This window comes from Chiloscyllium plagiosum, chromosome 3 (assembly GCF_004010195.1).
Source record: "Chiloscyllium plagiosum isolate BGI_BamShark_2017 chromosome 3, ASM401019v2, whole genome shotgun sequence".
Lineage (NCBI taxonomy): Eukaryota > Metazoa > Chordata > Chondrichthyes > Orectolobiformes > Hemiscylliidae > Chiloscyllium > Chiloscyllium plagiosum.
Genome location: NC_057712.1, coordinates 16,197,974 through 16,222,101, shown reverse-complemented (window position 1 = coordinate 16,222,101; position 24,128 = coordinate 16,197,974). Strand labels below are relative to the sequence as shown.

The following is a 24,128-nucleotide window of genomic DNA, read 5'->3' as shown; positions in this document are numbered from 1 at the left end:
TAAAGCCGTGCTTTGGACTTTAACTTTGCTAGTTGCCTTAAGCAAGTGTGAAGTGGATAATCCAGGAGTGATGCAGCTGGCCCAACCACTTAGTTTTAAACAAAACAGAATTTATTTGCTGAATGAAACACAAACAAACTAGTATAGAAAACAGAATAACTTAACCCATCTGCAAACCCAACAGACCATCTCAACTTAATGATGCTGTTCCAAATTCCTGTAACAATCCCCATAAACTCCCCTTGGCAAAAAAGGAAAACTTCAACGCAAGGTCTTACAGGAGAGATGTCAGAGAGAGGGAGGATCAACATGGACCTGCTTCTTTGGGTCCAGCAGCTTCACAACTGGCTGCCTTCTAAAATCAAACCAAACCAGAGAAAGGCTGAGCTGGGAGTACTGGCCATTCCCCTTTCATTGTACAAGTGTTTTTTAAAAAAAAACTTGAAAGCCTTTTTCCTTTTCCTTTTATGTTAGCTGTCATCAAATTGTCCGTAAAGCCCTTCAAACCTAGATGTCCCGGAATCTCTGTGTTTACAAACCTTCTGAAAAAGAAACCAAGGACAACATTACCTTGTTAAACCCCTTAGTCTGAAACTGTTAGTACACTACAACACTCATATATATAACATTGATAATAGTCATGCAAACATGCACTGCCACATTCAGTCTCTTTTGTTCCTACCACTGAATGCCTCCGTTTCTTAGTCAAGTCTCAACAATGCGTCAACAATCATGTTTTCTCATCCTGCCACATGCACAATTGTCAAATGGAATGGCTATAATAACAAGCTCCATCTAAACAATCTGGCATTTTTGTCCTTAAATTTCTCCACAAACTTCAATGGGTTATAATCAGTGTATATGATTCCCTCAGCTACATTATTGGTAACATAAACATTGCAATACCAACACCAAGCTCAAAGTCTCCTTCTCAACTGTCAAATATTTCTGCTGATGAATGTTCAATTTCTTGGAGAAATACCTGATAGACCTCTCTATTATTTTTGTCATCTTCTTGAAAGAGCACAGCACTGACACCCACATCACCCACATCGATAGCCACCTTGAATGGCATTGCATAATTAGGTGTGGCTAATATTGGGGCAATGGTTACCACAGGTCTCAGGTTGTCAGATGCCTTCTAACTGCCTGCTGCCCAATGAAATGTCTTGCATTTCTTTAGCAATTCAGTGAGTGGAGCAGCCACACTGCTAAAATTTGGTACGAATTTTCAATAAAATCCAAAATCCCAGGAATCGTAGTACTGTTCTTTTTGTCGATGGTATGGGAAACTCCCCAATTACTTTTGTTTTTGCATCCTGTGGGGCCATTTATCCATGTGCAATGACATGGTCCAGGATGGTGACTTTGGCTTTGAAAAATTCACCTTTAGCCAGGTTTATTACCAAGCCTGCCTCCAGAAGTTATAGAGTCATAGAGATGTACAGCACGGTAACAGACCCTTTCGTCCGACTCACCATGCTGGCCAGATATCACAACCCAATCTAGATCCACCTGTCAGCACATGGCCATATCCCTCCAAACCCTTCCTATTCATATTCTCATCCAGATGCCTTTTAAATGTTGCAATTGTACCAGCCTCCACCACATTCTCTGGCAGCTCATTCCATACACGTACCACCCTCTCCATGAAAAAGTTGTCCCTTAGGTCTCTTCTATATCTTTCCCCTCTCACCCTAAACCTACGCCCTCTAGTTCTGGACTCCCCGACCCCAGGGAAAAACTTTGTCTATTTATCCTATCCATGCCCCTCATAATTTTGTAAACCTCTATAAGGTCACCCCTCAGCCTCTGATGCTCCAGGGAAAACAGCCCCAGCCTGTTCAGCCTCTCCCTGTAGCTCAGATCTTCCAACCCTGGCAACATGCTTTCCCAAAATGCAGCTCCTCCCATTTATCTAAATTAAACTCCATCTGCCATTTCTCAGCCCATTGGCCCATCTTGTCAAGATCCTCTTGTAATCTGAGGTAACCCTCTTCGCTGTCCACTACACCTCCAATTTTGGTGTCATCTGCAAACTTACTAACTATACCCCTTATGCTCACATCCAAATCATTTATATAACTGATGAAAAGTAGTGGACCCAGCACCGATCCTTGTGGCACTCCACTGGTCACAGGCCTCCAGTCTGAAAAACAACCTTCCACCACCACCTTTGAGCCAGGCCCAAATCCAAACTGCAAGTTCTCCCTGTATTCCATGAGATCAATCCTTGCTAACCAGTCTCCCATGAGAAACCTTGTCGAATGCCTTACTGAAGTCCACATACATCACGTCCACAAAGATGTCTGCTTTGTCATGTATCTGCTCTTGGTTTGTCTCAAACACCGCTCTGCCCTCATCAATCCTCTTTGTTACTTTTTCAAAAACTCAATCAAGTTTATGAGACATGATTTCCCACGTACAAAGCCATGTTGACTATCCCTAATCAGTCCTTGCCTTTCCAAATATATGTACATCCTGTCCCTCAAGATTCCCTCCAACAACTTGCCCACCACCAACGTCAGGCTCACTGATCTTTCATTTCCTGGCTTGTCCTTACCACCCTTCTTAAACAGTGGCACCACGTTAGCCAACCTCCTGTCTTCCGGCACCTCACCTGTGACTATCGATGACACAAATATCTCATTAAGAGGCCCAGCAATCACTTCTCTAGCTTCCCACAGAGTTCTAGGGTACATCTGATCACGTCCTGGGGATTGGAATGACCTCTGAAAATCTAGTGGACACATCCATTATTGTTAACAAATACTGATTCCCTCTTTTTGATGTATGTAGGGCCCTACGCTAACAATTAAGATTCTTTAAAAGGTTCCTGAAATGCAGGTATAGATATTAAAGGGTGCATGTTTTATTACTGCCTGTGGTTTTCCTATTACCTGATATGTATGACATGTCTGGCAAAATTCAACAACATCCTTGTATAGTCCAGGCTAGCAAAAATGTTTTTGTATTTTATCTTGAGTTTTTCTCACTCCTAAATGACCCCCTACTCGTAGTTCATGCGCCACTCACAACATCTCCATTCTATAACCCACTCGCAATATGACTTGATGAATTCTGTCCATTTCTCATCTGCCTGAATATGTGATGGTCTCCATTTCATCATTAAGACGTCATTTTTATGATAGTAGCATTCAGGGATACATTCGAATTCTTCTTCCGTGGATGCCTTCTGACACAATTCTTTAAATTTTCATCTTTCTGCTATAACTCAGTAAGTTTATCTGAGCTAAAGATGTCTGCTTTGTCATGTATCTGCTCTTGGTTTGTCTCAAACATGATCAAACAGGGTCTCTGCTAATTCCACTTTAACTTTCTTATCTGTACTTTTTGATCTCTCCTGTTTCAACTGGTGACTTTGTGACCTTGTTACCACACAGATGGGAAAAATTCCAGAATATGTGTCCTGCAATAGTCCAGTTGCTTGAGTTTCCACTAGCTTTTCAAGCACAGTCAGCACCTGTGAAGCAGCTATATCATGAGCAAGGACAAATTGTGTTCCTGGGTCTGAGAGTTTGTCCAGTATCCTATCATGCTTTGTCCACTCTTCACCGGACACTCTAACCTCACTTTCCATAATTAAGCGCTTCTTGTCTCACCATGAATTCCAATTACTATCACCTTTTCTGGCAGTAGTCCTTCAGAGGTACATATCTCCTCATCTTTCAACATCAAAGATTGAAGGGATCCTGTATCTCTTAATATTGTAACCACTTTACCTGCTGCTCCTGGCCTATGCAATTTAAATTTAACTTCTCAGATATATGGTTTATAAGATCTGGCACTTCCTCCTTAACCAACCTCTGACTAGGTTGTATATTCTGGTGCAGCTTTCTAGCCTCCCCTGTGCTTTCCATTACTATTCCAACAAAATTCACTGGCTATTCCTGTTTTTCCTATGTCTGGCTTTCCAATGCTTTTCCTAATCCACCCACACTGTGATTTCATGTCACCTACTTTATTGCAGTGAAAACACCGGAGCGTTTTAACTTCTCTTTCCCCAACAAGGGTATCCTTTTTACCCTGTGGCAAGTTATCCTCATGATTTTCACCAAGATCTACCTTTCCCGTTCCACGCGAAGATTTCTTTTTTTTCCCAATTTCTCTCCGTCACGGATTGAAATTAATTTTGGAAGCCAGACTTTGATTTATGGACCAACCCATAATCATCATCCATTTCAGCTGCTAATCTTGCTGTTTTAACTCTCTGCTCTTCCACGTGGGTTCTCAATACTTCAGGAAGTGCATTTTTGAACTCCTCCAAAATAATTGTCTCTTTAAGAGAGATCCTTGCAAACTCAATGTAGAATTGACCAGGGTTCCTCCTTGGATTCCTAAAGCGTTGTCTGTCGGCTTCTGGCACAAGCTCATACACACTTAAGATGGCTTTCTTCGCCTCTTCATATGCTCCAGATACCTCCTCTGATCGTGATGTGAATACCTACAAGTTCTGTTTGGGTCAACAAAAACCCACATTATTACTGACCACTGCATTCGTTTAGCCACCTTTTCAAATGAGATGAAAAAGGCTTCCTTCTCATCAAATTTCGGCAATGCTTGCATATATTTAAACAGTTTCTCACCAGGCCTTTGGCTACCATGGGTTTGCTCCTCCTCACCCTCTTCCTCACTCAGCTTACCTTCAGCCTTCATCTTCATCCCTTTAAGCTGACTTTCCTATCGAAGTGCCAATTTCCTCTTTCCTCTCTCTCCTTTTCTCTCTCTTTTCTCTCTGTCTTTCTCTCTTTTCTCTCTCTTTCTCTCTCTTTTGCTTTTTGTTCTGCTAAAGCAATTCATTCTTTGTCTCTTCTGCTTTTAATCGTAATTCGTTTCTGTTGCCCTGTAAATGTCGGTTGCCTCTAACTCCAGCTCCATCATTTTCGATTAAATTTTAGCTATCTCTAAGGATTCTGATGGCATTTCCAGCAAATGTAAATGCTGAGCTATTGCTATCATTATCTCTCCTTTCCTTACGGAAGGAGGCAGCTCCAACCCCAGCCTGTCTGCTCATTCCAGCAGCTTGGCCTTAATCACCTTTTTTAAAACTCCCAAAGTCACTTCTTCCACCCCCAGAAAACTCTTAGTGACTGAAAGAGCCATTGCGATCCCAAGCATGGTTTAAACCAACTGAATTCACCACCCAGAACAAAACACACTAACACCTGCCACTCACAGACTTTGAGTCAAGCAACCCTAATCCCAATTTGGAACTATAGAACAAATCCCGCGTGAGCCCCCCAGTCTTTTATGGATGAGACCAGATCCCTGAAAACAGTTCAAGAAATTAGCCCAGACCCTACCTTTGCTAGTTGTTTTAAGCAGAGGTAAGTGGATATTCCAGAAGTAATGCAGCTGGCCCAACCACTTAGTTTTAAATAAAACAGAATTTACTTGCAAGATTACTGGATGAAACGCAAACAAAAGAGTACAGAATAACTTAAACCTATCCACAAATGCAACAGTCCATTCCAACTTAATGATGCTGTTCCAAACTCCTGCAACAATCCCATACACCCGCCTTGGCAGGAAAGGAAAAATCCAACACAGGGTCTTCCAGGAGAGAATGCAGAGAGAAGGAGGATCAGCATGGACCTGCTTCTTTGGGTCCAGCAGCTTCACAACTGACTGCCTTCCCAAACCAAACCAAACCAGAGAAAAGATGAGCTGGGAGAACTGGCCGCTCCACTTTCATTGTACAAGTGTTTTTTTTTTAATTTGTAAGCCTTTTTCCTGAGGCAGCATCTGTTAGCTGTAATCAAATTGGTCCTAAAACCCTTCAAACCTAGACCTCCCAGAATCTCTGTGTGTCTAAAGCCTTTGAAAATAAAACCAAGGACAATATAACCTTGTTTAAAGGAGCATCATCATCACAAGAGTTGCAAAGTTTCAGTACCCTGAAAGAAACAAATTCCTAAATGTGTAACCCTTTTTTTTTAAAACAGTGCCACCCAGGTCTGGACAGACCCACAGAGAGAACATTCTTTCGATATGCATCTTGTCAAGACCATTCAGGGTCTTATAAACTTTAATCAAGTCATTCCGCACTCCTCTAACCTATCAGCTTGTCCAATCTATTCTCATAAAGCAACCCTCTAATTTCAAGTAAAGGGTAACACTGCCATAGTCTTACCCCACCATAGGGCTGCTTTCTCATTAGAAAGTGATGACTAATGGCAGTTTAACCTGAAGGTCGCTACACCTCAGATGCGGAGTCTCCATGGTAACTTCAGCTGGCATGGGAATTGAATCGATGCTGTTGACATCATTCTGCATCGCAAATCAGCCATCGAGTCAACTGAGATAACTGACCCCCATAAGTATCAGCCACATAAACCTCCTCCAAACCACCCTTACTTAATTAAAAGGCTGAAACAGGTTCGGGTATAAACTGTCCTATCATACAGCCTCCATTTTCCCCAGTGTAATGATCATAATGACGTCAGCCAGATGCACTTCATAGAATATGAGTTCCCTGAATTGGGGCTGTTAATCTGGTCCAATCAGGGAGCCCTGGCTGACAGATAGAAACAGGAGTGTGCACACAGCACTGCCCCTTGATGTGAAGGACAGTGTTTGTCACTGGCCACCCGGGTGTTTTTCTATCTTCCTGGTGGTGGAATTTGAATAAAGATTCGTGCACTTTGTGTCTTTCACATGCGGAGTCTCCATGGTAACTTCAGCTGGCATGGGAATTGAACCGATGCTGTTGACATCATTCTGCATCGCAAACCAGCCATCGAGTCAACTGAGATAAGTATCAGCCACATAAACCTCATGTGGGGGTTAAATTTAAAGAAAAGAAAAAAAAAATAAACAGGAATATTCTCCCTCCAACTCTATTTTGATTTAGTCCCTACCCTCCCCTTCACTGTAAAAAAAAAAGAAAAAAGAAACAGGAGTGTGAGGGGAGATGATGGCCGAGTGGTATTATCCCTGGACTGTTAATATTCTGGGCACCTGGGTTTGAATCCTGCCATGGCAGATGTAGAAACTTAAATTAAACAAAAATCTGGAATTAAGAGAATAACCAGGAGGGTCAGAAATTCTGTTCACTCTGAAAGGTGGCGCTGAGGGAGCTGAATTAGTGTCACGGAACCTCCATGTGTAAATAAAGGTTGATTTAGTGAAAGGACACTTTTGCCTGTGGAGTTATTTCACCCAGCACTGGTGCCTGTCTCTCATGTACTGGAATCCACTTCACCCGAATTAGTGTTTGAATAATACATTTACTTCTCTAATTTTAATTGCCAAATGGCTCAGATAATAATTCAGAGATTATTACCTTTGAGGTCCAGCCTATTAGCTCCTCAATATTTATGCAGGGCTCCTTTCTTTGATCTGCCTGTGTTGCTCATACCCATGTGGACCAAAATGACTGAATTCTCCCAGTCCCTGCAAATTTCCCTCTGTCCTTGAACAGATGTCCCAAGGTTGCGTCTGCACTGTCAGGTGAACATAGAAGATCGTCTTGCACTATTTTGAGGAGCAGGGGAGTCCTGGTCAATGGGTATCCTTCAATCAACATCACTCCAAGAAAAATCTGGTCATTCTCTCTGGTTCTAAGTGGGAGAGTATTGTGCAGAAATTGGCTGAAACTCAGTCATACAGTGGCAGTTTTACAGGAGTATTTTATTGGCTGTAAACACTTTGGAATGTCTTTAGATTAGGAAATGCTCTGTGTACGTGTGAATTTTTCTTCATTATTAATGTTTTGATCACAATAGGTTGGTTCCATTTTTATGGTGCGGGTTTAATTTGACATTACCATGCAATCTGCTTTGCTATTACTTGTAAGATGATTTTGTTCATATTTTCCATATTGGAATTGTTCATATTGAATGGATTGTTAGGAAGATCTACTTTGACCTGCTTTCATAGAATTTAAAAATTGGTGGCAGGATATTGGTGGGTTTATGCATATCTGGACAGCACAGTTTTTGAAGAGAAGCATGTTTTATTGGGATTGGTGATAAATATTCTTGGCCTAGATTTCCCAAAGCAAAGAGAAAAGGTCTGTTGGGCCGAAGGGCCTGTTTCCACACTGTAAGTAATCTAATCAAATCTAAAAGAGAAAAGGTCAGCCTGCCTGCTTTCAATGGCCCTGTTCACAAGGGCAAGAGGATGGAATATACATAAAGGGTCTACGTATGTTAGCACTTCTTCTGTGTGTGACTGGGAGCTTGTTTCTAATTTACTCACTGAGCATTAACACATTAATTTTACATTTCAAGCTTATTAATTCAGAAAAAAAATAACAATTTTATAAAGAGTGTGATACTTCCTTATATCCCTGTCTCTCCTTTCTGTTTTATTGGAATGGTCTTTCACCAGAGTTGTTTGTCATTACAGGTGCTCCAACAGATCAGGCTGTTTCACGAGCTGTTATAGGGGCTTCTGCAAGTCAAAACAACAGAGAATCAGCCAGGCATCACAGCACAGTGAAGACCAACACCATATCATTTCAGAATATGGCGAGGCCCTCAGTGATAGGTACAGTATTTTCAAATCAAAATGCTTTCTTGTGGTGCCACTCACTTGGTGTCAGAAATACATCCATCAAATGAGAGATTAAACTAAGACCATGTCTTTTCTCTCAGGTGGATATAAAAGATCTCAAAGTAATATTTCAAAAAGAAAGTGTCCGAGATAGCCCTATATTTGAGCACCACTTTGAAAACATGCATCCTTTTTCAAAAACTAATGTATTTTTTTGGAACTAAATGTAACCTTTGGTTAAAGGACTGGCTTGAGTTTAGTTCAGCAATTCATTAAAGACTGATGGGTGAGTGAGGACAACATGGCATCCTTCGGTGCACACCCTATTGTGGGATTTGTGCAGCAATCATTGAGCACCAAATGATGGAAGATTATGGGGGGATCCCGCTTCTAGAAGCTGGTCTTTTTGCTAGATGACCACCTCTCTGGATTCTGTGGAAATCTACACTGTTGTTTATAACAAGACACAGTTGTAAAACTGGAGCTAGGCCCTTTAGGAGTGAAATCAGGAACTTCTTACACAAAGATTAGGAGTGGCAGATGGAGTTTGATTTAGATAAATGCAAGGTGCTGCATTTTGGGAAAGCAACTCTTAGCAGGACTTATACACTTAATGTTAAGGCCCGGGGGAGCGTTACTGAACAAAGAGACCATGGAGTGCAGGTTCATAGCTCCTTGAAAGTGGAGTCGCAGGTAGATAGGATAGTGAAGAAGGCGTTTGATATGCTTTCCTCTATCGGTCAGAGTATTGAGTACAGGAGTTGGGAGGTCATGTTGCGGCTGTAGAGGACATTGGTTAAGCCACTGTTGGAATATTGCATGCAATTCTGGTCTCCTTCCTATTGGAAAGATGTTGTGAAACTTGAAAGGGTTCAGAAAAGATGTACAAGAATGTTGCCAGGGTTGGAGGATTTGAGCTACAGGGAGAGGTTGAAAAGGCTGGGGCTGCTTTCCCTGGAGCCTTGGATGCTGAGGGGTGACCTTATAGAGGTTTATAAAATTATGAGGGGCATGGAAACGGTCAATAGACAAAGTCTTTTTCCTGGAGTGGGAGAGTCCAGAACTAGAGGGTACAAGAGTTTAGGGTGAAAGGGGAAAGATATAAAAGAGTGGTATGTGTGTGGGAGCTGCTCGAGGATATGGTGGAGGCTGGTACATTTGCAACATTTAAAAGGCATCTGGATGTGGATATGAATAGGAAGGGTTTGGAGGGATATGGGCCGGGTGCTGGTAGGTGGGACTCAATTGGGTTGGGATAACTGGTCAGCATGGACATGTTGGACTGAATGGTCTGTTTCCATGCTGTACATCTCTATGACTCTAAATCTGGAACTTACTATGAAAAAAATAGTGGATGCTGGATTAATTGAAATCACGAAGACTGAGATTGATAGATTTTCATTAGGAAGCAGTATGAAAAGAGTTGAAGTAACAGCGGGACAATGTATTGTGGTATAGAGCTGTAATGTTACATTGCAGAATGAGGTGAGACTGACTAATTGATTTGCTCCTGTTCCTCAGAGGTTACGAGTACAATTCCTGTCCATTTAAAAGCTGTGCAAGTATCTCAGTGCACACTGGAATGAATCATAAGTTCATGCTTTGAATTAACTGAATTTAATTTAGAAGGTATTCATTTTGATTGTTGGTAACAACTTTAAATAAGAATCTTTCATGTCTGCATAAATGGAAGCATGGTATTCCAGCCTGTACATGTCCATGCTGTTATCATGATAACTGACATCTTTTATACTGTTGAACAGGCAATTTAGCTAATTCAGGGCCTCCCAAGAAACGGCATAGGGGCTGGTCACCAGACTCCTCTTCAGCAATAGAAACACTCTCCATTCAGAGCAATCCAACGGCTCAAACTTTAGGAAGCAAAGCTGGTAAGATCCATCACCAACATTCTCATTATCAGTCTATGTTTATCCTATTTCTAGTTTTGTATTATACAACAGACTATTACTTTCTTAGTGATGGTACAACTGTCTTGTGCGCATGAAATGTATTTGTCGTGTTTTGTATAACTGAGTATTCATGCTGAGGTGTCCAGGTTTAGTTGGTGGGGTGGAAATTGAGTGTTTGGGTTACACGTTCCATTTTTTTTTGGTGCAAATCATGTTTCATACTCTTTTTCTCCAAATGCCTCTGGTCTTTCCAACCCTTGTCTTTATAACTAGTTGTTGATGTAATTTTAACACAATTAAGCTGGTAAGTTTCCTAATTTGTTTAAATGTATGAGCATTTTTAAAAATTATGTCTTGTGTAGCTGACCTCAAGTTTTATGCATCCCATACTGGTTTGTTTTTTAATTACAGTCAACATATAATTCATAAACATCTCAAAAACAATATTATTGTCCCCCCAAGGACATTTACTAGTCAACATACATATTTCGAGGAACATACATGATGAAGATTTCAAGTAAAATGGAAGGAAAAGAAATGTCTCCTTTGACAAACTTTATCATTTTGAATTTTCACACCCATTATTTTACACTTATTATATATTCGCTTGATGTACCTAACAGTTTCCTGGATAATCTTTTCAATTATTAATGAGGCAGAAGGGTTGGAATTAATTCCCTGTCTAAGAGCATTGTGGGTCAACTACAGCTCATGGACTGCAGCCTGTGAAAGAAAAAGCACCTCACCACCATCTTCTCAAGGGTAACTAGGGACTGGCAATAAATATTGGCTGGCCAGCCAGCAATGCCCACATCACATCAATGAATAACAAAAACCTAGTTCAATAAACGAATCTTTGAAGGTACTCTACATTTATTTCAGTTTTTGGAAATACATGGAAATAGTTTACAATGTGAACAACTGAATTTGCAATTTCTCTTTTTTTGTATGTTTATTTTGTGGTAATTTGTAACTGAGTCTTCAATTTCAAATATTTAGAATCTTTGTTTTAGTGCTGTATTTTTGGGTTACTAACAAAGCAAAATATTTTGACTGGAGTCTTTGGTTGTTTTTCAATTTGCTAAATATTTTCTTAATAGTTATTTTGTTAAATGCTGAGTACTAATTGGCAGTTCTCATACTTCCTTCATACTTGCTCATGCTTGTTTCTAATTGCTTGCTGTTTACATGTGAATTAGTTAGATTTATGTCTAATGTTTATATTGCATGTTTTTGCTTTTAGTTGGGACATGCAATAAAAGCTAAAGTTTTCAAGTGTGAGATGCAGGAGTTTTTTTAAAACTGCTTTTTGGTTTATGCCCGATGCTTGTTAGAAGCTGGAGAGAGATGATAGGGATGGACCCTTTATTCTCATTTCTGGATGAACTGAAGATAATACTTTTTAATAAGAAAAAAATAGAGATTTCACCCCGAGGCTCTGTATCATTGAATGGTTACCAGTGGTGGAATGGTCAAAAGGAGATTCCTCAGGATTCCTGTGATCCTGCTGATTATTATGAGGGACTTCAGTAGACAGCACTTGGATATGATCAACTGACTGAAGCCATCAGTGCTACCTAACTTCATTGCTATACAACACCAGTTCACCATCTCACTAACTGCATTTTCCCCTAACAGTCAGTAGGTCATCTAATATTTGATATTTGAAAGTGGGATCACCCAAAGATAACACGTGTCCAATCAGATGAACCGAAAGGCAGTTACTCAGAAATATAATAGGTCAAGGACTGCAACAATAAAATGGAGCTACTTCCCAGATTGACAACAGAATTTTAAACCATTTCACAAAAGACCAAACTCTGCTCATTTCATAGAATCCCTACAGTGTGGAAACAGACCATCAGGCCCAACAAGTCCACACCGACCCTCCAAAGAGTAAGCCACCGAAAACCCATTCCCCTCTTACTCCTGACTAATGGACCTAACCTACACATTCCTGAGCACTGTGGACAATTTAGCATGGCCAATTAACCTAACCTGCACATCTTTGGATTGTGGGAGGAAACTCACACAGACATGGAGAGAATGTGAAAACTCCAAATAGACAGTGGCCTGAGGCTGGAATCAAACCCAGGTCCCTTGCACTGTGAGGCAGCAGTGCTAACCACTGTGCCACCTCTTTCTGGCTTTGCAGATTTGACAATGCATTACTCCGTCATGCTGAGTTGGAATGGACCTCCTTGTTGTTGTCGTGGTCCTCATCTTCACCCTCGGCAAATTGCTGTGGATCCCCAATTCCTTTGTATCTCGGATATCCCTCCTTAGTCATCTCTGGTTGTGAGGGCCACAGCAGGCCCCAACGATACCATTTCTGGGCTACACTGCCAACTCCGCCAGTGTGATCCATCATGTGGAGGTCTGGGGTCTGTGCCTCTCTGACTCTGCTAGAAGCACGAACAACAGTAGATCTTAATTCTGCATTGATCTGAGGGATTTGCAAAGGTATCACGAGCCATATTTTAAAATTCATTTCAAGGGGATCCGGCCTTACTGGCTGGGCCAGTATTTATTGACCATCTCTTGTTGCCCTTGAGAAGGTGGTGGTGAGCTGTCTTCATTAACTATTCCTATAGCAGCCCACCTGCAATAGATAGTTCCACAATGCTGGTATGGAGGGAAAGGCAAGGATTTTGATCCAGACACTGAAGGAAGAAGGATATATTTCCAAGTCAGGATGATGAGTGGCTTGGAGGGGAACGTGCAGGTCATGGTGTCTGTATGTATCTGTTGCTTTTGTTCTTCAAGGTGGAAGTGGTGTTAGGGTTGGAAAGTACTGTCAGAGGATGTTTGGTGTATTTCTGCAGTGTATCTTGCAGATAGTAGGAGAAAGTGAGGACTGCAGATGCTGGAGATCAGAGTTGAGAGAATGGTGCTGGAAAAGCACAGCTGATCAGGCAGCATCCAAGGAGCAGGAGAATCGACTTTTCAGGCATAAGCCTGAATGAGGCTTCTGACTGAGCAAGAGATAAATGGGAGGGGGTGGGGTTTAGGGGAAGGTAGCTGACAATGCGGTAGGTAGATGAATGTGAGGGAAAAGGTGTTAGATCGGAGAAGAGGGTGGAGCAGATAGATGGGAAATATGGTGGACAGGCCAGGAGGGTGATGTCGAGTTGGAGACTTGGGATTTGGATAATGTGGAGAGTGGGGAAATGAGGAAACTAGTGAAATCCACATTGATCCGGTGTGGTTGCAGGGTCCCAAGGAGGAAGTTGAGGTGTTCTTCCTCCAGGCATCGGGTGGTAAGGGTTTGGCGATGGAGGTGGTCCAGGACCTGCATGTCCATGGTGGAGTGGGAGGGGGAGTTGAAATGTTCAGCCACGGGGCGGTGGGGTTGGTTGGTGCAGGTGTCCCAGAGATATTCTCTGAAACGCTCTGCAAGTAGGTGTCCTGTCTCCCCAATGTAGAGGAGACCACATTTGGTACAACAGATACAGTAAATGGCATTGGTGGAGCTCCAGGTAAATTTCTGTCGGATGTGGAAGGATCCTCTGGGGCCATGGATGGAGGTGAGGGGGAATGATCTGGGCGTAGGCTTTGCACTTCCTGCGGTGGCAGGGAAAGGTGCTGGCAGTGAGGTGTGGGCTGATGGGGGAGGGGCGGGCTGAGGGTGGATCTGATGAGGAAGTCGTGGAGGGAATGGTCTGTCTGGAACGCTGACAGTGATGGGGGAGAGAAAAATATATCTGATGGTGGGATCTGTTTGTAGGTGGTGGAAATGGTGGCGGATGATGTGATGTATACAGAGGTTGGTCGGATGGAAGGTGAGGACCAGGGGTTTCTGTCCTTGTTGCGGTCGGAGGGGTGGCGTTCAAGGGCGGAGATGGGGGAAGAGGAGGTGTGCTGGAGGGCATCATTGACCATGTGGGAGGGGAAATTGCGATCTTGGAGGAAGGAGGCCATCTGGGATTTTCTAAGGTGGAATTGGTCATCCTGGAAACAGTATCTGGCAGAGATAGACGAATTGGTAATAAGGGGTGACATTTTTTACAGGAAGTAGGGTGGGAGGAGGTGTAGTCTAGGTAGCTGTAGGAGATGGTGGGCTCAAGCCACATTATCCACCTTTTCCCAGCCCCAAGCCTCCAACTCAGCACCGCCCTCCTGACCTGTCCATCATCTTTCCTATCTATCCGCTCCACCCGCCCTTCCGACCTATCATGTTCTCCTGCACCTTCATCTACCTATCACCTTCTCAGCTACCTTACTCTAACCCCATACCCCTCCCATTTATCTGTCAGCCCCCTGGCCCACAAGCCTCGTTCCTGATGAAGGGCGAAATGTCGATTCTCCTGCTCCTCGGATGCTGCCTGACCAGCTGTGCTTTTCCAGCACTACACTCTTGACCTCTTGCAGATGGTACACAATGCTGCTACTGATGCTTGTGAATGGGGTGCCAGTCATCAGGCTGCTTTGTCGTAGATGGTGTCATGTTTCTTGAGTGTTGTTGGAGCTGCAGTTATCCTGGGGAATGTTCCGTCCCTTTCCTTTATCCTCTTCAGGACTCCACATTGAGTTCAGCAATTTAAGAGCATGAACCATTTTAATTACAACAGCACCTCCCCCCCTCAGTGTCTTGACTGTGTCTTGTTTGCTTTGTTCTCAGTAGAGCAGACCATTTTCTGCTTTTCCCACCTGCCAGTTGCACCTATTTTACATCTCTATCTCTCCTTTACCGCCATTAGTTTTGTTTTTTGCTCTGGGCATCCCTGCCATTTGTTTCCCTCACTCTTAACCCCCCACCCACCCAGTTTGTGTGTGGGGCATTAAATACCGTTGTTTTGTACCTCTATTCAGTTCTGAATAGTCTTATCAGATTCGAAACATTAATTCTGTTTCTCTTTCCACAGATGCTGCCAGACCTGCTGAGTTTCTCTCGCATTTTCTGTTTTTATTTTAGATTTCCAGCATCCACAGTTTTTACTTTTATTTCGGCAATTAAGGAAATGCAAATAAGTGGAAATGAGGTAATTGCCAATCAGTATTGAAGTGCAAAATCAGAAAAATTATTCCCGATGTCACAAACCTGGTTTTTTTGATTCTCACTGTATTTTCCAAATTTTCTTATCATTAATCACAATGAATTTCACCCATTTGTTTACCACCAAAAGAGAATGGGGGTTTTCATATCCACTGTTAATGGATGCAAAGTTAAAAAGTCTGTAAACAATATTGTGAAGCAAGGCAATTTAGAGAAGAGTAGCCATTATCAGAAAAAGCGTGTTTTGTAACTTTTGTGACTTATGACTTTACCAAATTTTCACCAAAAAGATTGTTTGATTTCCATGACTTGTCCAGATGGACAGATTAGCTCAGGAACCTACAAGGCCCAGGTCCATTGGAAGAAAAATAACAGGTCCCCTGATTTCTCAACTCCATTTTGTTTGAAATTGTCCATTCACAATGGTCTGGAGAATGTGCTGTAAAGTTTTCTCTGTCAACAATTGTAATACCTTGAAGTACTGATGGTACACCTATCCTTGTGTGTCTTTACCAGTGCCAGTATGTGGACATTCGGCTGGGTGGTTTACAACTCCCACATTGTATCACTCCCCTTACATGCTTCCCTATCTGTGGCTTTCAGAATGTAGATTAACACATCTTCTCTCTTTATTGCATCTGATAATAAATATGAAGACCACTGCTTTTCTCAATATATACCAGGGTGTACAGGAGGTCAGGCAGCATCCGAGGAGCAGGAAAATCACCAGGAATGAGGCTGGAAGCCTTGAGTGTGGAGAGATAAATGGAAGGGGAATGGGGCTGGAGGGAAGGTAGCTGAGAGTGCAATAGGTGGGGGTAAAGGTGATAGGTGGAGGGGATCTCTGTTGCTCCTGATGCGGACTCCTCTACAATGGGGAGACAGGATGCCTACTCGCAGAGTGCTTCAGAGAACATCTCTGGGATACCTGCATCAACCAATCCCAGCGCCCCATGGCCAAACAGTTCAACTCCCTCGCCCACTCTGCCAAGGACATGCAGGTCCTGGGCCTCCTCCATTGCCACTCCCTTACCACCTGACTCCTGGAGTAAGAATGCCTCATCTTCTGCCTCAGGACCTTCCAACCCCAGGGCATCAATGTGGACTTTACTAGTTTCCTCATTTCCCCCCACCATATCCCAGTTCCAACCTTCCAGCTCAGCACCGCCCTCATGACCTGTTCCCACCTGTCGATCTTCCTTCCCACCTATCCACTCCACCCTCTTCTCTGACCTATGCCTGAAACATTGACTCTCCTGCTCCTCGGATGCTGCCTGACCTACTGTGCGTTTCCAGCACCACACTTCCGACTCTAATCTCCAGCATCTGCAGTCCTCACTTTTGTCAGGGCCTACAGGACTCAATTGCAGACTTGACACAAAATGTTGAAGCATAGTGACCTTGAGAAGGATAGACCTCTGAGGAAGCATTGAAAAGCCAATGTTGCTGGGCATGTAGCAGGTGAAATCTAATGCAAAGACATGAGAAACGATACATCTTTGAAAGAATGAAGAGAGGCAATACAAAATAGAGTATGTAATTCTACAGTTGAAGTGGTAACAGAGTGACATCTTCAAGTATGCATTGAAGATAAAAGAGCAGATTAGGAAAGATGTTAAAAAGACACTATACTGGCGGTTTAAGAAGTTATGATGAATGGAACCAACCTGTAGCTACATAATACCTTTAGCATGATGTTATTTCCCAAGATGTTTTAAGGCGCACGCTAAAGTAAAATCTGACACTAAGCCTCATTTGACAAAATTGGGACAGACAATTGAAATATTGGCCAAAGAAGTTGGTTTCAAGGACTAATGGACGAAAGTGAGTCAGTGGGACCAAGAATTTTAAGGAAAGAATTCCAAAGTTTTGCTCCAAGGTAACTGTAAGTGTGTGATCTACGGTGCAGAAGTTAAAATCAGGAATGTTCAGGAAGCTAGAAGTAAATGAGAACAGATAACTTGAAATAATTGTGGGGCTCGGGGGGAGGTGGGGCTGGAATAAAGAACATGGACGGATATGAAATGAAAATCAGTGCATTAACATTAAAGGCATTGCTTAACCAGGAGCCAGCATAGGTCAGGAAACACAGGGCTGATAGGTGAACAGAACTTGGTGCAAGTTAACAGACACATGAAGCAGAACTTTGGATAGCATAACATTTGCAGAAGATAGACAGTGGAAGACCCACTAAGATTATAATGAGTTAGACAAATCTATAAGAACAGAGGTCTGAATGGGGGTTTCAATAGCAGATAAGGGTTTTTTTTAAAGGATGCTACAGAAACGGAAATAGGCATTCATAATAATGGTACAGATATGTTACTGGAAGCTTCTTTTGGGGTCAAATATGACACCAAAGTTGGAAACATGCTAGTTTTATTTTAGACTGTTGCCAGGGAGAGGGGTGGAGTCAATAGCTGGAGAACAGAGTCTTTATTAAACCATTCGAGCATTGTGTCCAGTACTGGCCTCTGTATTTTAAGAAAGATGTGAAGCCTGTGGAGAGGGTGCTGAATGAGAGAGATTCTAGGTTGAGGAACATCAGTCACCTGGGTGGTTTGGAGAAGCTGAGGTTGTTCTACTTCTAGAAGAGTAGGTTGAGAGTAGACTTTATAAAAGTGTTCAAAACTTTTAAATATATAGACAAAGTAGATGGAGAGAGCGAGCAACATCCAAAAAGATTGACAGTCCTTCTGTAATGTAACACTTATGATTCTACAACATTTCCCTGAATTGGTTATAAATAGGAAAAGTAATTGTTGCGTGAATAGCTGCTCTTGCTGTCAGTCACCAAAATAAATTCTGGCATTTTCAAAATGTATGCTTGATTGAGCGAAGAACATGATTTGTCCTACCTATAGAACAGATTGAATGCAAAAGTATTTCTTCAAACTTCTAAGATCACAGTTGCCGTTTCTGACACAGCATTGTTAAATTAGGCAAGCTCCTGTTTCACTTGAGATTCTATAGTTTTGCTGCAGAAATTCTCTGATATTCATCACTCCCCAAAACTTGCCTGTGAGCCATGTCATTGTAGATCAGTCTCCAATTTCTATACCAGACATGGGGACAATGCCTGGAATATGTCTGGTTGCTCAGTTGCGATTGTGTTACATCATGTAGGTGCATAGCAGTCCTAACTCAATGCAGTAAGGGTTCACATTCCATATTGAACTGTCTACCGTTCAATAATGACTTATGAAATTTATTGTCCCCTTTTGCTAGTTGCAGACATTGCGGAATTAGCTTGCATGACTCAATCCAGCCTTTTAGGATCCATTTCTTCTCCACTTCCTACCTCAGAAGAACCTGTCGTTGTACCTGACAATTTACTTAAAATCTGCAGGACCAGACCTGTCATTTTTAAAGGTAATGATCATAGGTTAGTCCTTTAGCAATGAGTGCATACTTTGGGTTGGATTTGAGGGGATTGGGCCTGGGGGAGATGGGGAAAGGTAACATTCCTTCACATTGTGTCACCTGGGAGGATAGATTGGGGAATGCCGAGAACCTTCCAACGGTGATCTTTTCTAGCCCATTGGCTTCTCCCTCCAAGACTTGCATCATACAGTACTGTCCCGACCTTCACATCAATGTTATATTGCGCTGCTTGTAAATTAAGTGGATACCAAGAATCATAGAACCCCACAGTGCAGAAGCAGGCCCTTCGGTCCATCAAGCCCTTATCAACCTTCTGAAGAGCATCCCACCCAGACCCCCATATTTCCCATGGCTAATCCACCTAACCTGCACATCTGTGCACCTTGGGAGGAAACCCACACTGATACAGGGAGAAGGTGCAGACTCCACACAGACAGTCACTTGAGGGTGGAATCGAACCCAGGTCTCTGGCACTGTGAGGCAGCAGTGCTAACCACTGAGCTCCCATGGTGCCTATGCCTGACTACCTTGTCATTGCCTACATTGCTACAGTTAACATTACTGTCATTGCAGTCGGTTATTATTGGGGTTTCATTGTAATTTGCCCTTTCCTGTCATAGAGATCTACAGCATGGAAACAGACCCTTCGGTCCAACTCGTCCATGCTGACCAGATATCCTAGGTTGGGGAGGGATGGGTAAAAGTAAGGGCATAAGAACACCAATTCACTCAATGCTTCTCTACCAAGTCAAACAGCTGAACAGTTAATTCATTTATGTACTAGAATTGGGACTTTGCAAATAATTGTTTGCAAATAATAAAGATAAAGAAATTTTAATTGTGAATGTTGCTAAAGCTGAATGTGAAAAGTGCCCAGAATAGAATCGACGTGAGATAATTGTGAAAAGTGAGGGTAAATGCAACAATTTCATTTTTTAGGCCATGGAAACCTTCCTTACCTCTGTGGTAATTTGAATGATATAGTAGTCAGTCCAATGCTACAGAACTGCTATCGAAACACTCAAACTTTCCCTCGAGCGAATGAACAACATAGTACATCTGTAACTACAGTATTGTCCGTAGAGATGCAAATCTTACTGACCGTTTACTACCTAGCTCAACTTGGTAAGTGTTGATTGGTTGTCTTCTGATTCATAAATTATGAGTTACATTTCTCAAGTCTGCGAATGTTATATATATTTAAATTTCATTATTTTAGCAGTGCTTTTTTTTTAGGCACAATAAAGCTATTACGTGTAGGAGCTCTGGATTCTCTTCCTAAATCTCTTGGTCTCGCCATCTCTCTACCTCTTCTTCATTCAACTTGCATCTTAAAAACCTGCCTGTTTGAGCAATCACTTAATCATCCGTACAAACATCTCTGTACGTGACCCTGTATTGAAGCCATTGATAACACTGCTGTGAATTACCCAAGGACTTTTTCTAATATAAGAAGGTGACACACAAATGCAAGTTGTTGCTGTTGGAAAAAAAATTCACGAATCCCCCATTTTTCTTCAATATATTTTAATCAAATTTCATGAATTTCAGACTTTGGAATCGTCTGTCCTAAAATATTTGGAAATGACCACGTCTCTTTCCCTACAAATAAATTCTTGGAATTAACAATAAAGTGTATGTACATTGTGCATTTAATATGATGAATTTTCTCAAGATGCTTCACAGACATTGTAAAATTTGATGGATATTTGAACGTAGCCAGCAGGGTTTTGAAAGACCTCAAGTTTATTGAGTGTAGAAGCCCTGCACCAAGCTCTGGGTGAAAAGGTAACTCCTCCAGTATCTGGAATACATCCGTTGGATTATTTTACATCCGTCCCCCTCTTTAATTGGTCTCTTTGTGGACAGAAAGAAGTCTTTCCTATTCATTTTAGGTCATTTCTTTAATTTATAAGGCTTTATGAAATCTCGCCTCCTCCATCCAAATATAACAAAGTCTGAATAGTTTTGCATTATTAATATTTTACATTTGCAGTAACATCCTTGTGAATCCCTCTAGTGTGATCAGTTTCTTCCTGTGGTGTGGTGGCCTGTACTGTAGGCCCTAATTTAACCTGAAGAATGTGGTGCTGGAAAAGCACAGCCAGTCAGGCAGCATCTGAGGACCATCAGGCTTATGCCTGAAGCGTCAATTCTCCTGCTCCTTAAATGCTGCCTGACCAGCTGTGTTTTTCCAGCATCACACTCTTCGACTCTGATCTCCAGCATTGCAGTCCTCACTTTGTCCTAATCTAGTTGTATAATAAAATACTAAACTGCAGTGTTGCCATCACATCTCCGTTCTTATACTCCAGGCCTCAGCTCTTACGGGCCACTTCTTGGCAACTTTTATCTGCTTGTCCTGCTACCTGCAACAATCTGTAGATATAGTCTCCAAAGCTCACTCTTCTTCCTTCACAGTAGGCACCCATTTGAGTATAGGAATTGCAAAAGTCTTGCTTAAATTTTATGGGAGCTTGGTTAGACTGCACCTGGAGTGCTGTGTGCACTTTTGGTCTCCTTATCACAGGAAAGATTGAATTCCTACAGGGGGAGTGCAACGATGGTTCACCAGACTTGTTCCTGGGGATGGTGGAATTATCCTGTGAAGAGAGTCAGGGCAAACTGGGTTTGTATTCTCTAGAGTTTCAAAGAATGAGAGGTAATCTCATTGAAACTTACAAAATGGAGAGGGTAGAGGAGAGTAAGATGTTTCCCTGGTTGAGGAGTTCTGAACCAGGGAGTATGAGTTAAAAATAAAGGGATGTCATTTCGGTCTGAAACTGGGGGAAATTCCCTTACTCGGAGAGTGGAGTATCTTTTGAAATTCTCTGCAGTAGAGGGTTGTGGAAGCTCAGTCTCTGAAGATATTTAAAGTAGAGGTTGATCAGTTTTTGATTATCAGTGTTGTCAAAGGTTATGGAGATACTGTGGGTAAAGGGCATTGAACTGAATGGTCTACTCCTGTCTCTATTCAACCCATTGAGTTCAAGCTGGCTCAACGTACAGTAAAGCAGTCTGTTCACTTTCATTGCTGTATCTCTGTAGCTCTGCAGGTTTATTTCCTTCAAGTGCCCATTCAGTTCCTTCAGAAATCAAAGACAGCCTCCATCTTCACCACCTTCGGAAACAGTGAGTTCCAGGATTTCACCGTTCACTACATGAGAAAAGTTCTTCCTCACATTCCACTGTATCTTCTGGCCAGAATCTTAAATTCAAGTATCCTAGACCTTGTAAGCTAATGGGTACAGGTTTTCTTTGTCTACCTGATCTGAACCAGCCATTATCTTGCACATCTCTATTAAGTATCCTCTCGCTTTTTTGGTCTGAGGAGAACAAACCCCCCCCTTCTCAAACCTAATCTGATAGCTAAAATCCCTCCATCCTGGAATTACTGTGGAAAACCTCCACTGCACTATTTCAATCACATCCTTTCTCGCGTGTGGTGACTGGAACTGGTTATAATACTTTAACTGTGGGCCAGCCAGAACTCTACAAAGGCTCAACTTTACTTCCTTTCTTTTGTCCTTACTAATTCTAATTCCGAAGCTCAAGATCGCATGTGCTTTGAAGATGTGTCTTTCCATCTTCAAAAACGTACACACACAAACCTCCAGTTAACTCTGAGCTGGCTGCTTTAGAATTGCACTATTCTCACATCTTCTGATTGCTATAGCCAAAACTCATCATCTGAATTTTCACTCTGTTGAATTCCATCACTACCTATCTGCCCACCCTCTTAGCCTTTCTATGTTGCGTTACTGTGGATTATATGCTAAATCACCAAATTTGGTGTAATTGACAATCTTTAAATTTTACTTAGTATTCCAATATCCTTTATTTATGTCTGTGAAGTGGACCTACCAATTGAGCTTGGGGCTACCACTAACTATTGTACTCCAATCTGAAAAACAATTTAATATAACTCAACAAAAGTTAAAACACTGCAGAATGCTGAAAATCTGACATTAAAAAAAACAGAAGTTACTTGAAATACTCAGATCTGGCAGCATCTGTAGAGAGAGCAACAGTGTTACTGCTTTGCTGATAAATTGGAGGAGAATATGTTCAATGAGAGAACAAGTTTAATCAGGCTAAAGAATCATAGAATCCCTGCAGTGTGGAAACAGGCCATTTGGCCCAACAAGTCCACACTGACCGTCTGAAGATTAACCGACCCAAACCCATTCCCCTGCTACTTTACATTTCTCCTGACTAATGCACCTAACCTACATATCCCTGAACACTTGGACAATTTAGCATGGCCAATTCATCTGACCTGCACATCTTTGAACTGTGGGAGGAAACTGGAGCACCTGGAGGAAACTCACACAGACACTGGGAGAATGTGCAAACTCCACAGTCAAACTCAGGTCCTTGGTGCTGTGAAGCAGCAGCGCTAACCACTGAGCCACTGTGAAGTCTCTGGTAGGTGGAGACTGATTGGACCTCTGTTTAATGAGGAAGAAAGAGCCCTCAGCTTGTTCTGATGGGTGATGGAATTGTAGAGAGATTGGATGAAGAGGAAGCACTGAGCAGAATATTAACTCTGTGCCTGTATCTCTCCACAGCTGTTGCCAGACAACCTGCATAGTTCCTGCATTTTGTTTTCAATTACTTTGACTCCTTAAGCTGACACTGACTCCACTTTTGCATGAACCAGATTTCTCAGAATCCATTTACTGTGTATTCCTTGTCTGTTGCATCCTCTCCCAAATCAATATGCATCCAGCTTCCCTGGATTGTCTGTCTATCTGACAAGTCTATTGATATCCTCTTGCATCTTTACTGTCAACCACATCATCACTTTTCATATCCCCTGCAGCCTTTTTCATCATGCCCCATTCAATAGTCTAAATCATCAAAAATAAAACACCTCAGAATATCCCAAAGTGCTTTGAGGCCGGTTATGTACCTGTGAAAATTGTTGTAATGCATGAAGGAAGGAAGCCTAAATTTCACACAGCAAAATCCCACAAACAGCTGCACAACAATGATTGGATGATTTGTTTTGGCAGGGAAAAGCATTGCACAGGTCACCGAGAAAGACTTTGCTGTTATTTTCCAAAGCAATGTCACAGGGTCTTCTTTGGCTGGAGAAGAGGCAGCTGGGTCTTTGCTTTAACATGTCAAAATCGCTCCTCTGGCAGTACAGCCCTCCCTCAGTATATACTGGAGCATCGGTTTAGGTTTTGTTTTTGGGTTGCTGGAGTAGTATTTGAACACAGGTGACCCATATGAAAGTCTGTCATTTGCAAGCTATGAACTTGTGGGGCTTTACCCCCATTTTTGGTTCTCACTTGGCAGAAAAGCATATT

The 24,128-nt window shown here is 42.1% G+C and overlaps 1 protein-coding gene across 8 annotated transcripts in view; it reads left to right on the top strand.

The window, feature by feature from the left end:
* greb1 (growth regulating estrogen receptor binding 1) overlaps window positions 1-24,128 on the top strand; it is a 331,296-nt gene that overhangs the window by 181,126 nt on the left and 126,042 nt on the right. For all 8 annotated transcript variants that reach the window (XM_043677647.1, XM_043677663.1, XM_043677619.1 and 5 more), the window contains 4 exons: window positions 8,374-8,514; window positions 10,284-10,409; window positions 18,655-18,798; window positions 19,750-19,935. In XM_043677647.1, coding sequence (XP_043533582.1) covers window positions 8,374-8,514; window positions 10,284-10,409; window positions 18,655-18,798; window positions 19,750-19,935 — 597 coding nt within the window. The remainder of the gene's footprint in view (window positions 1-8,373; window positions 8,515-10,283; window positions 10,410-18,654; window positions 18,799-19,749; window positions 19,936-24,128) is intronic.